The following is a 13951-nucleotide window of genomic DNA, read 5'->3' as shown; positions in this document are numbered from 1 at the left end:
TCTGCTTGTAGGTGGAAGGGATCTTGAGACACTGTTTACGAAGCATCTCGAAGAGTGGACGGATTTTGAAGAATCGGTCTGGGCTGTCATTGAACTGCTGATTATCACTAAAATGAATAAACCGGCGTAACTGTTGAAATCTGTTGCTCAACATGATGTCAGCAATCAAGTTGAAACGTGACGCTCCGTGCCAGTAGTCTTCTATGGCTGGGAAGTGGAAAACACCCATGAAGAGTAGTATTGCCAGGAAATCTTCTATCTCTTCAGAGCTCGTCTTGATCGGGTCTCCCAACTCCTGGGCAGAGTAGAGGTTGGTATGGTGAGTGATATGTTCTATCATCTGGTCAGTGAAGATTGTTTTGAAGTACTGAAAGGGTGTCTTTACTTCATCTGGGGGTTCAAACCTTGAATCAGGAACCTGGAATTGCTCAATGTCTTCCTTCTTCCAGATTCTCTCAGTGCCTTTTTGTGGGCCAGGGATCTCCTCTAGCTCCTCCATGGAAATTAGTTTGAGGGTGTTTTTCCTTCTTCTCTTCTTCCGGGGAGGTGGTGCTGAAGATGTGCTTGTGGAGGCTTCCGCATCATCAGATTCAAAAGGACACACTTCTTCGAGAGTGGGCAGATCGTCTGGATCATCTATTTCATTATCATCATCACTGAGATTCTCTGCGTCAGATTCTTGGGGATTCTCTGGTATCAGAGCCAGAAGATTGCGGGGCTTTGTTCCATAAAAGCGTTTAGCGTCCATCTATCAATTATAAAATGGAAAGAAAATCTCAATTACAAACCATGTACTATTATAATACTAGAAATATGTTTACCCCTGTCATTACAAACAATAAGATGGAACATTATTGAATGTTAGATATTGTTCTATAAGGCCTTAGCTATAAATGCACATCAAACAAAAAAAACGATATACAACAAGGTGAGCTCAGTTCAGCTCTTTACTGTAAGTTTAGCTACATTTGTAAAGCACTTTGAGCTGCATTTCATGCATGAAAGGTGCTATATAAATTATTATTACTATTTCACTCTGAGACTCATAAGGCAGTACTAGATTTAGTAATATTACCATGAATCTAGCTATTTATTCACCATATTTGGAAAACATCTCTGAAACTCTGAAAAAGTCATATTGCTAGTTTTACAATAAAAGGCCAATTCAACCGGTTGGTTGAGCATATTTTCAAAAAAATAATTACACCCTTGTTAAAACTTTGTTTGTGCATTAAGTTATCTAATTCTGTTCAGTATGTGCTCTGACACTAAAATATATCAAATGATATGCTTACCTTACAAAAGTTGACCAAAAAGAGTGATTTCTTCAAGAGTGATTTTTAGCATGCCAACTTTCTCAGTAGGCGCTTTCACACTTTTCCCACTTTAGTTCCGATATGTTGCGTTCACACCAAAAAAATCCGGAACAAGTTCATGAGAACCTTTTTACCCTCTTTTCCGTCCCGAAAAGCAGGGACTTTCGTGGGAGAAAAAGGTTCCCATTTCTGATTGACTGGGCGGATTGCAAACCACGCCCCGTAAGTTTTGTGAAGCCGCCATTTTATTAGCCTCGCATTAGCATTATTAGCAAGCACACAAACGCAGAGAGACTAACTTATGGCAACACAAAAAAAAACATGGGAGCGGTGGAGATGAGCAGGTGTCGGTGTTCTGGCGATTTACTCGGAAGGCTTCAGTAGAAGCTGCTGGGAGTCCCAGCAGCTTCTACTGAAGCCAGTCCCCAACTTCGGGGACTTCCGGCCGGGGACTTTGGGCGGCAGTATACGCCGTGAAGTGGTTTGGGCCTGCCAGTAAACCCAAAGCAGAAGAAGAAGTGACGTCAGCGGCTTCATTTGCCTAATCCACCCCCAGGGACTTACTCTGGTGTGAACGCGATCTGTACTTAGTTCATGAGAACTAAAGAGTTCTCATGAACTAAGTTCTCATGAACCTTTGTGGGAAAAGTACTGCGGTGTGAAAGCGCCTATTGGAAGCTAGCTGAAGGGCATTCTGTTCGAACCACAGTGATATCTAGAGGTTGTTTTGTGCATAACATGTCAACCAAATGGTAGGGATGGCCGAATCAGATGGAGTTAAACTTGTTCAATAAGATATCAAGACACAATATGTGCACTACCAAATGGTGGCGCTGGCTGTTAGAGGGTTAAAGCTGAAATTGCAGGATTCAAAATTGTATTTGTTAGAAATATTTTTTCAAGATTGTTCGATAATCAGATATTAGATGACTTTTGAGGCTTAATGCTGTAAATCAAACAAAGATTGATTTACTCTCTAAAAGTTGCACAATGTTTATAATAACCTTACTTTAAAAATAAAAGATTATATCTGGGTTAATTATTATTTGTGAAAATAATCGTAATGTAAGGAAGGAAAGATAATAATATTGATGTTAAACATTCAATTAATTTTAAAGCTAATATAAGCACTTTAAAGCTAATATAAGCAGAAAATAAATCAGCAACCTTTTCTTTTCTTACAAAATGTTAAACTGTTTTTTGTAACATTTTGACCAGCAACAGGGGTTGGACACAAACACACACCAGCAACCATTTTGATAATACATGAATCATTTCAGTATTCTTTACAAATGTACAAAACAAGACACTTGTTCTTGAACACTACAATGCTGATTCGTCACTCTTTTTGACCTTTTATAGACCAAACTATTCATATGTTAATCAGGCAAATAAACAACAGATCAATAGATAATTAAAATAATATTGAGTATGAGCACTGTTGTGTTTGACTTACGATGCAGTATCTGCTGCACATGCTGCAGAGTGACGGGGTTAATTTGGGTTGAGATGATTTTTTGATGGCGTCTTGCTTGAAGTTGAAGCTGGTCAGGCAGTTCTGACTGCAGAATTCTTTCACGCTGCCACTAGCATCTGGAGCCAGGATGATGTCCTGAGGCCGAAATATCAACCTGGGTCAAAACAATAAGAGATACACATTCAGTTATAGTTTATTTGGGTCATGATCTTTCACAAAATAAGCACACATTTATTTTTAAGATAGGTTTTCCATAACATGTCTTCCATCACACTAGTGAAAAGAACTCTACTTTTGATTTAAGGTTTCCTCTTCAATTCACCAAAACTGAATCAAAGCTTTAGATAATACCTTATTTGCACATTTAAATATAATATTTCAGAAAGCTTGAGAAACAAAAAGTGATTGTCTTACTGTAATTAACCAACTGTGGACGTTTTAAGGTGATATCAATTGCTAAAAATGTTTTACCATGATAACCTGGAGTCCCCTTAATATTAATTGTGTCAAAGGGTCGTTAGTTTTGAAAGATGTTACTGTTTTCTGTCTAACTCACTTTTGGCAGTCGTGGCAGACCTTAGTGACTCCTTTGGCTGCGGGGAGCGACGTGGTGAGGCAAGAGGTGGAGCAGAAGAGAGCGGGGGAGCCCTTCCTCTGGAAAGCTGTCTGTCCTTTGATCAGGCTCGACTTGCAGTTGGAGCAGGACATGTGCAGGGAGGAGGGGTTGACGACGGGCAGCAATTGAGCTTCAGCAGCTGGGGTCACAGAGAAGACCGATCCGATCCTCAGGTCCTCCTGTCAACAACAGAACAGGAAAAAGGATTCAGTCGTAGTCTGGATTTGACTTTTTTCTTTTTTTGGGTATTCCATTTGAAAAAGTGGGGGTAATTTTATATATACGAGGACTAGAAATGCGCTCACTTTTCTTTGTCTAATGAGGGTATACAAAAAAAAAAATGTAGAAAGGTTATTTGTTTTATTTTGAGACACTTAAAATGTACCTGTTAATCAAACTCAACTTTAGCATTTTTAGAGTTGGCACAGGGATCCAAATATCCACACAGGTGATTAAAATCTTAGGGCAAGAGTGTCAGATTATTGCAATGCTTTTTTTTCACCTAATATGGCCGTTATGTTACAAGATTAACATTCATAGTAAATAAAACTTGATCAGACATAGTACAATTGTTGTTATGACCATGAGACTAAGACATTAAACTGCCATCAGAGGGCTTGTGACCTACCTTTGCAATATTGGGCTCATCTTTCACGTTTGCAGTGGAAGATATCAGAGCTTGATCATAATCTTCATCTATGGGTTCATCCTTCACCTTGACCAGAGGTGGTGAGGGAGACGACCTGATTGGCTGGTCAGCAGCATTTTCCTGCAATAGGGGAACAAAAAAGAAAATGATTGTTGTTGTTTTAAACATCCATGGTAAGATGACATCCAATGTGTTTCTATGGACTGGTTTTCATATACACATTTAAGTGGATTGTCTTACTTACTCTTACAGTGTCTAATCTTGGTATCAGCAGGTTAACGACTTTTATCCCGTTCACTTCAGTCGCTGGTGAGGATATGTCCCTTCCTACAGGAACATAAGCAACATGTTGATTTGTTAACTATGTGAATAAGTTTGCAAATTAAGTCATATAGAAAATACAATAATCCATTCATTGCAACAGTGACACACAAATGAAAGACAAAACCATGAAGTATGTGATTGAACCAAAATCAAAATGAAAACACAACTGGACAGGAGGATGTAAGGAAGCATCAAGATGCTAGTTCTATTTTAGTTGTGGAATGCTTATGACCTGTAATTAAGTAACATTTTGAGGTAATTGACTGGAGGTAATTACTTGAGGTTATTGGCTTTATTGCTACTTCATACATCTACCCCAATACATTGCAGAGAAAAATATTGTACTTTTTTTATTCCACTACATTATTATGAAAGCTTTAGTTAATCTGTAATTTTTTAAAAACAATGTTATTTTGACTACAACAGTGTTCATCTCAGCATTAAAAGATGAGCAGTGCAGTCGCCAAAAGCTGGTGGACATCAACCATTTTAAAAGTTTCAAGGGACATTGAAAACGTCACTGGTTGGTAAAAGCCTGCAAGTGTGATGAGAATTGTATACGTTAATCATGAATGCACTTCATTTTACCCCAAACCACATGCTCTGAGGCCCTTTCTCATTTCTCTAACTCCCCTCCTCGACTCCTATCCTCTGGACTTACGGCCCGTCTACACTACAGCGTCGACAGCGTCGAAAGCTCCAATCTGCTCCAATCTGCCCATTCACTTTCAATGGGGTGACGTCACGTAGCCGCGCTTTTTCGCCGAACTGAATTGTGGGTAGCAGAGCGAGGCGTCTCAGGCGACAGAAGTTGAACAATGTTCAACTTCTGTCGCCTGAGACGCCGGAGTAGCCAGCGCCAGCCAATCAAATCCCGTTTCCCCAAATCTGACAGCTGAAGCCGTAGCCAATCAAACCACGTCTAAGCTGGGAGAGATATCCCGCCGTTCATTTCTATATTTCAAAAAAAGTCGGAGGAGACACTAACTATCGCCGTAGCAAATCACCCGGTTTTGTATGACCAGACCCTCTTCACCTACCGGGATACAAACCGGAGGAACCAGCATGGAGGGAGGTGGCAGAGACAGTGGGGGAAACTGGTAGGTTTTCGCCTGTTTGGGGAGTTTATATATATATTGCTCGCATAAAATCCCCGGGGGTTTTTGCTTTGTATGTCGGGGGCGGGAGATTCATGTGATTGGTTGTTGGTCGTGTTGCTTGAATAAAATCCCCAAGCTCCAGACACGCCCAGCTCCAAGCTATTTTTGGAGCTGTAGTGTGGACGCTCCGTTAGTCCCGCCCACAGGAGATGCGAGCGGAGGACTGAGGAGGGGAACCGAGGAGAGAGGAGGGGAAGCAGCAGGCGGTTAGAGAAATGAGAACTCCTCTCCTCTGAGCGGTCATTTTAAAGAGACGTCCATCAATGATGACAGGAGGCACAGCAGCCCTCTGTCTGATGGACAGATGTGATCATATATTTACTTTGATTCATTCACAGTGCGGTATAATGAGACAATAACAGGCTACAGATGCGGACATATACACACACACACACACATATATATTTATATAAATATATACAATTTCTGATTCAAATAAGTATGAGAGCACTCTCATAATAACGTAACACTATCAGAGACTGGATATATCCCCCCCCTCCCCCTCTAGTCGCTACAATGAGGAAATGAAATTACGGGCCAAACGTTTTATTTACAAGTATTAAAAGTAAGCAGAGGACACCAAACCAACTGAGACCTGTCTGTCTGCCGCATCTACACACTGTATAAACAGTGGCGATTCTAGAGTCTGTGGGGGCCCTAGGCAAACATTCACTGGGGGCCCCTCGAACCAGCTTTTCATCACCACGCACAGCCGACAGCCCTCCCCCCCGGAGCAGAGCATCTGAACATGAGCTTTTGATGGCGCGCTATGTATGGGGCCCCCTTGAGGGGGTTACCCGACATGTCGTTGCAGTAAATTAAAGGGCGTTTCATGTTGTTGTTGCTGTGGACCTTCTTAATCTACCTTCTTTGGGGGCCCCCTTCTGGTCCGGGGGCCCAAGCAGTTGCCTACCTTGCCTGTTCGCAAAGGTGCACCCCTGTGTACAACATGCACCTACAGCTCCTAAAGCATATAATATATATCAGGATACAGCCGTTGTGTATTCTATTATGTGAAGTAGGGCTGTAGCGATACAATAATCTCACGATACGATACACGATATTCAGCTCACAATACGATATATATCACGATATTCAGCCAACGATACGATTCGATACGATATAATTCGATACACTTATATCATTTTCTGAAAGATTTTAAATGGACAGTGTGATTTTGGTGACATCTTGTGAGTGTTCCATTGACTTGGATTGAATTAATTCAACTGAAAACTGAAAGCATCAATTATACAATATATGGCTCTGACAGAGAGTCTACAGCTTGCAAATGCTGGACAAAATTAATCAAAAGATGTGGTGAGAAAATTAGTTTCATTTATTGAAACAGTGCAAACTGTAGCTTACAAGCCTTTGAAACGTAAGTACATAAAGTGCAGTATCACAATGGAGAATTAAAAGGTGCAGCAGGTGGCGGAACACGGGGGATTTGAATGGGACTTGTTATAAATTAAAATCAATGTTTTGATGGCATAAAGTACCTTAAACATACCGTCAGTTTAAATGCTGTTTTATACTGAAAAACCAGAAGTTCTTGTGCACAACCAGTTGTTAAGCTTTTATTCTGAAAATCCTTCATCTCTGGTTAGCATTTAGCATGTGGCTAATATACCATTTACTATAGAGGTGAATTTAGTAGCGATATGACACGGAGTGTTGCACACCGAAACCTACTGATTTCAACACTACAACTATAGACGTCGAGATATTATTATTAGGGATGCACGATAATTATCGGCCCGATAATTATCGGTCCGATATTAGGAATTATGACGTCATCCCGATAAACCTGATACCAGTATTAATAGCCCCGATAATATACAATATATTTTTTGGGTAAAAAAAAAAGAAAAAATACTGCGGTGTGGGAGGATTGGGATGAGGGGCGCTTGTTTTTCACTCGGCTCCTCCCGTTTTGCCAGTACTGTGGTATTAGTGGTTTAGGAAGAGGGGAGTTCTTCACAAATCCAGCGCTCCCTAATAGTTCGAACCTGATCAGTCACCTCAAACATCGCCATCGCTACGATGGTGCGTACGAAGACAATAATACAATACAAAGTGTGTGTGTGTGTGTGCGCGTGCATGTTGGAGCTATGTGCAACTCAAGGCATATGCTCGAACCGGAGCTGCCTGGACGCTGCAATCATGTTGTGCACTATCCGTGCTGAGTGTGCTGACTTTTCGTATAATGTCCCACTGTCTGCTGCCTGCATCAAGTCAAGTGCTCGGCGCAGTTGTGGCGAAATGTCGCTCCTCTGTTTTCATTTAAACAGCTCCTTATATCCGTTAGCGCAGCTAGCTAGCACCAGATGCTAACAACAACAATGCACGTAAGGTCTCTCGCTCGCTCGGGCCACACATACACACACCCTCCCGGTCCTCCAGATGGCCAGTCGGTGCCTGCCGGTGAGCGTGGAAGTGTGGTCTGCCACAAGCGGGCGGCAGGAGCGGGGCTGTCAGCATCAGCTTGGAGATGGTATTTTAAACTCGATGCGCTCTGAAACTACGGGGCGGCCAAGGAAAAAAAATACGCGTGCGTTAATCGCGTTGAAATAATTAGTGGCGAAAAAAATAAATGTATTACCGGTTATCGGTATCGGTCTTGAGAAGCAAGAAGTTATCGGTATCGGTTTCAAAAACCCAATATCGTGCATCCCTAATAATTATTGCTGAATATTAAATGAAGGTACAGTTTATTTTAATACGTTTGTTTACAGACGTGGGTAGCATGAGACAACAAATGATACCAGCCGTGAGGTATTTTTCGAGTATTGATTACAGCGTTTAAAATGTATTAAATGAAAAGTCATGAAAGAGATAAGGAGGAGAAAAGGCGTGTTTAGATATATATTTAATGTGCAATGTCTGAACCCTCTGTAATGCGCAACAACGAACATTGGAGACGTGGAGGGCCGGTCCCCAGCAGCGCCAACCGGCCCACAGGGAGGAGCCAGGAGAGGATATTTAACAGCTGGAAAGGTGGAGCTCGCTCTCTTCCCTTCGCTCATGAGAGCCAGAAAACAGCTGTTTTTCTGACTGAACCATCTTCTGCTTGTAACATTACCGCGCTTTTTATTAATTAAAGTATACATTTGAACCTTCTCAGAGACTCAATTGGTCTCCTGGACGCGAGAATAACGAACACAGTTATCAGACTTAATGTACCGATACCCGCGGCTGAAATATCGATACTTTCTCGGAAAACTAATTATTGATATATATCGCAGGATCGATTAAATTGCACAGCCCTAATGTGAAGCACTAAATGGTTTTAGAAAAATATCGATGTTTGTAGATATCTACTAAACTAAAGCATACAAATAAAGAGACTAATGTAGGCCTGTTATACTGTAATACTGAGTGATATATATTATACTAGGGATGCTCCGATCGATCGGCCACCGATCGATATCGGCCGATACTCACTCTCTGCCGATCGATCGGTGCTCTCTAAAAATGCCGATCGCGAGAGCCGATCGCATGACGTAAAATAAAAAAAATTCTCTGTGCAAAACAAGCTCGCAAAAATGGCTTCACGAGTCTGGCATTATTTTAAGGTGTCCGAAAAAGACAATAAAATAGCGGTATGCAACGTGTGTGAAGCAGAAATCCTGCAGCTCCACCCGCTGTGACGGACCGGTGAGCGGAGCGAAACACACAAGAGTTAGACCTAACACACTTAGCTATTTTATCCACCTCTGGAACTAGCTAAACTAGTTATACATATATTTATTCTTCACTGTCAGGTCACTCATTACTGGATCAGTGAGCTGCATGAGATACTGACAGGCTGTCAGGAGAGAGAGAGAGAGGGGGGGAGAGAGGAAAAGAGAGCGCTTCCGCTAATTTCTCCCGTGTTATTATCCAAAGTTAATGTAAACTTGAATAATGTGCTTCATTTGAATGTAATAATTATGTTGGTTGTTGTTTGTGGAAGCTCCAGTGAATGAGCCCCATTAACTGAGTTTTAAACATCACTTTAAATGGAAGATCCCCATAGGCCCCACCCACTCGATCGGATCGGCCGATACTGATTCCGGCCCCAAAATTGGCGATCGGAGCATCCCTATATTATATACACTGCTCTGCTTTCACCACGGACCTCACAGCTGTTTTCACTGGAAACATCGCGTCGTGATTAAAGCAGTTAATAAAATAATATCCAGGGGATGCATGCAGAGCTGAGATAAGTCCGGCCGTGCACCACACGGCTCTTTTAAACATCACTGTTGCCGGAAATACATCCGCGGAGGATCCAAAGAGGACCCATCAGTGCATCTTCGATTATAGCTCCTCGACGCTCGATCCTCAGTCCTCGATGTGCATTTAGAGAAATTAGATGTCCTAGAACGTCCTGAAATCCATTTCCGGGTCACTACCGGAGGACCGAGGAGTCGAGGAGGGGAAATTAGTGAAATGAGAAAGGGCCTGAGGACACTTACCCGTACTTCTCGTGGCTTCAGGAGGTGGAGACGAGCTGGACCTCAGCATATCTAAAGCCACTTTCACGTCCTCCACCTGCTCCTCCTCTGGTGGGGGCAGTACGGGGGGTTTCACATCAACTTCCTCCTCAACAGCATTACTGTCTAACACTGAGGATGTGAGGGAACATTTAAAAAAAAAAAAACGAAATTAGTTGGATGATATAAGATAAGATAATTGATATTGATCTCCGTAGGGGAAATTCTGGTGTTATAGAAGCAACAGAATAAGACAGAAACACAGATAGTACACATGGAATAATAAGAATAACATAAGAACAAATAAAATATATGTATTAATAGTATGAATAACATAAGAACAAATAAAATATATGTATTAATAGTATGAATATAAATAGAAAAAAGGTGAATGGACATACAGTATATACAGATATGTATAAAGGTTACATATATACACATTACATGCATATATGCAGGTAACACTGTGGTGAAAGTCCTGTCTGCATATAGTGCACATTTTATTGATATTATTAATATTTAGTGCAGGTTAGTTTTGATATAAAGTGCTTTGTTTACCTTCTCAGAGAGATGCTGCTATGTTTCAAAATGTTTGGACGATAAATAAGAATGTATAAGCATTTAATAAGCAGCACTGAAAACAATGTGATCACCCTTTTCACTTAAATCCACTCCTGGGAACTTTCGCTACAAAAGGTCCAACAACTTCCTCAATCAGAAGCTGGGAGGAGCTGAAAAATGGAAGTCATGCATCATAGAATTTTTTAACATGTTGTGGCTGAACCTGGCACTGGTGACAAAACTGATTTACCACTCTCCTCTAGCTCTCGTTTGTACTTACAAAGAAGTAAGGTGTGTATATCTGTCAGCAGGATTATGGAGACAAAACATTTCCAAATGTCATTAAACTTGATGAAAGAGTGTACTCTGCTTAACTTTACCTGTATTAAAAATGGCAGGTGAATGGCTGCAATCCTCCTCCATTAAATGATTCTCTTGCTCCTCTTTCATCTGAGCTTCCTGTTCCCCCTGATCTACTGTACCAATGTCCATCATCTCATCGAGGTCCTCTGCTTTAGGAAACCTGGATTTACTGCCAGGTGACCCCTGCTGAGTGCCTTTGTCCTTTGTAGTGTCTGTTTCCATGTTTAAGTTTGTTATCTTCTCAACAGTATTGGGCATATTTGTATCCTTGCTCATATCAGGTCCTGCAGGATTTTCCTCTGAGCTCAACTCAAACTCTTCCTCGGTTTTCACCTGAGTACCTTCTTCTTCTTTCTCAGTCTCTGATGTGCTCTTTGACCCAACACAGTGAACCATAACTGTGCTGACTGTCTCTTCAGTGGAAAAAGTCTCTTTATGATACATTTCTTTACTTTCTATTTCTTTTTGAGCAGCAACAAAGGTATCTTCCTCTCCATGTTCAGAGAGTCTTTGAGAAGCTGTGTGAACACGCTGTGGTTCTCCAACATCTCCAGAAGATCCTGGCTCTGAAACAGCCTCCATAGACTCTCCGTCTGTTACCTGTGAAAGAAACAAAAACCTCCCATTATGTGCAATGCTATTGAAAATAAGACATACGCAAATCAGTATAGAATGTTGCGTAATTACTTAGAAATTATCAATCAGAAGTGTTTATCAGATAATCAAATGTTCTTGTCCTCCATTTAAAACAACGATACTTTGAATTAGCTTTTCTTTGTTATTAAAAGGTCCTTCTCAAAAATGTTTGCTTTTATCACATCTGTTTTTTTTATTATATTGTCCTTATCATATCTGTTCTTGCTATTTGCTGCCTCTCTTTTGTTATGCACTGGATTGCTTGGTTTTATAGTGCAATGTTTGAACTTCTCAACTTTGCATGTTTTAATTTATTCCCTCTTATCTTCAGTTTAATGTAAAACGTGTTGAACTACACACTCAGTATGAAATGTGCTTCATTCATAAAGTTGTATTGTCAATATATGTATAAAAATGGAAAAAGTGAAAGAAAAAAGTAAATATACCGACTAGCTGATAACACAACCAGTGTACTACGGTTGCAGATATTATATCCAAAATGCATGCATAACAAATATAGTTATTATAGAACTCGTGTTTTAAAAATGTAACCTGGCATTAGCACGCCCAGTCAGCCGTGTGTTAACCGTGCATCAAACACGACAACACGGTTAGCTTGTTGCTGCAAATGCAATGTAAACACAGCTAGCATCACTGCTACAGAGCTGTTCAGACAACAACAGCGCTGTTATTACCTCCTTCTGAGACGCTTCCTTGGATGTGGCCATGTTGCGATGATGTGTTGACTAAATACATGAACTGCAAACAAGAGAAAAACTAGCTCACCAGTCGCTAAGCTAATCTAGCTTGCTTTTCAAGTCTGCACACGTTTCTGTCGTAGTCCTCCACAGTGAGCTAGTCTTATAGTAGCTCAATAACTAACCGCTTTGCTAATGAAATAACTTTTCTAGTTGTGTTATGTTGTATTAATTTCTTCATACAGCAACGCTATGATTATGTATATAATGTATACAGCCGGAACAACGTGCCGCGTATTCGCGCGCCAGCTTCTTGGCATAAGAGACTTGATTGGTGGTGAGCCGTGGGTGTCCATCCCCAGTTTCCGTAGCCGCCATGTTTGCTCAAAAATTCGAGTTTTGCAACTAAATATGCGAGTATCTGCGTTTAAAAATGTGGTTTACATAAACTCTGCAACCATAAAATACTTTTAATATGATCCCTTAGTACATATGTTGCATCCAGTCTATCACGTTGCAGTGTTTTGCTTCTTCTTTGAGGTTTAATGGTAGACTCAGACTGCAGCTCAAAGTTTAGGGGCATACAGCCACCTACTGTACCGGAGTGGGAAGCATCATGATTTTATATATTTTTAATATTATTTATTGAACACATTGCACAATGCACATGTCATATATGTTGACAATAAGTAACCAAGTGAAACATTCATACATTCAAACATGTGAGTAAGAAAGGGAAAACAGCAGGAGCTGAAAAAAAAACGTAACTTATGTTATTATAATCATTATAATGATGATAATAATAAATATAATAATAATAATAATAATTACAAAGCCTCAATTTGAAATGATTATTATTTAAATAGTGGCATTCAAAAATGTGTTCTTACTGTTTGTATAGCATATTAAAGGGTAGAAGATTGAGTTATAGGCTATTCCTGCTGTTGAAAAAGGGACTATGGTTTATTTGAAACAAAAATGGTGGAATGTATCTCAGTATGCTTCATATACTCAATTACTATGCTTAAGTACAATTTAGAGGTATACTTCACTGGAGTCTTTTATTTTAATGCAACTTTCTACTTTAACTCCACTAGCCTAGATCTCTGATGGAAATATTACTTTTTACAACCACATTACATTATTACATAATATATATATATATATATATATATATACACACATAAATTAATAAGATCACACTGTGTCAGTAAATACATGTGTGAGCTAGTAATCTGGAAGTGCTGCAATATTTACCTCTCTCTCGGCAGCTGAAGCAGCTCGTTTGTTGACACTGGTGTCATTGTCTTGCGCGGCCGACGTGCTGGGACGGTCGGTGTTACCGACTGCATACGATGAGACATCGAATATTGTGGGAACAGATCCTGGCTTCAAATCCGATGTTTTGTATTGAACCAGGCATCCAGACTCATCAAACCTCATTTTGTGGACATAATCGTCATTTGTAAAGTGTTCGCTGCACACACGTGCATACTGATTCAGCGGCGGATTGGACCGTTTCATGGAAATAACCCATGCTTTGAGCAGCTTCTCATCCTTTAGTGGCAGCCTATGGAAATGTACTTCTTCCTTCTTTTTATAAAAACCATTTGTGCAGCCTGGGGCAATACAATACGCTCCTGACGACGACCGTTTTCTTTTGTTGGAAACCA

General features: G+C 40.5%; 1 protein-coding gene across 1 annotated transcript in view; it reads right to left on the bottom strand.

The window, feature by feature from the left end:
• Window positions 1-12501, bottom strand: part of LOC117455148 (zinc finger MYM-type protein 4-like) — a 33189-nt gene extending 20688 nt beyond the window's left edge. The window contains exons 1-7 of the mRNA XM_034094538.2: window positions 12276-12501; window positions 10962-11544; window positions 10003-10152; window positions 4303-4385; window positions 4038-4178; window positions 3350-3588; window positions 2773-2947 (exon numbers count right to left, since the gene is read on the bottom strand). Coding sequence (XP_033950429.1) covers window positions 2773-2947; window positions 3350-3588; window positions 4038-4178; window positions 4303-4385; window positions 10003-10152; window positions 10962-11544; window positions 12276-12308 — 1404 coding nt within the window. The 5' untranslated portion in view covers window positions 12309-12501. The remainder of the gene's footprint in view (window positions 1-2772; window positions 2948-3349; window positions 3589-4037; window positions 4179-4302; window positions 4386-10002; window positions 10153-10961; window positions 11545-12275) is intronic.
• Window positions 12502-13951: the final 1450 nt, after the last annotated feature.

This window comes from Pseudochaenichthys georgianus, chromosome 11 (genome assembly GCF_902827115.2).
Source record: "Pseudochaenichthys georgianus chromosome 11, fPseGeo1.2, whole genome shotgun sequence".
NCBI classification, from domain to species: domain Eukaryota; kingdom Metazoa; phylum Chordata; class Actinopteri; order Perciformes; family Channichthyidae; genus Pseudochaenichthys; species Pseudochaenichthys georgianus.
The sequence above is the reverse complement of the archived record's forward strand: the minus strand, read 5'-3'. Positions and strand labels throughout refer to the sequence as shown.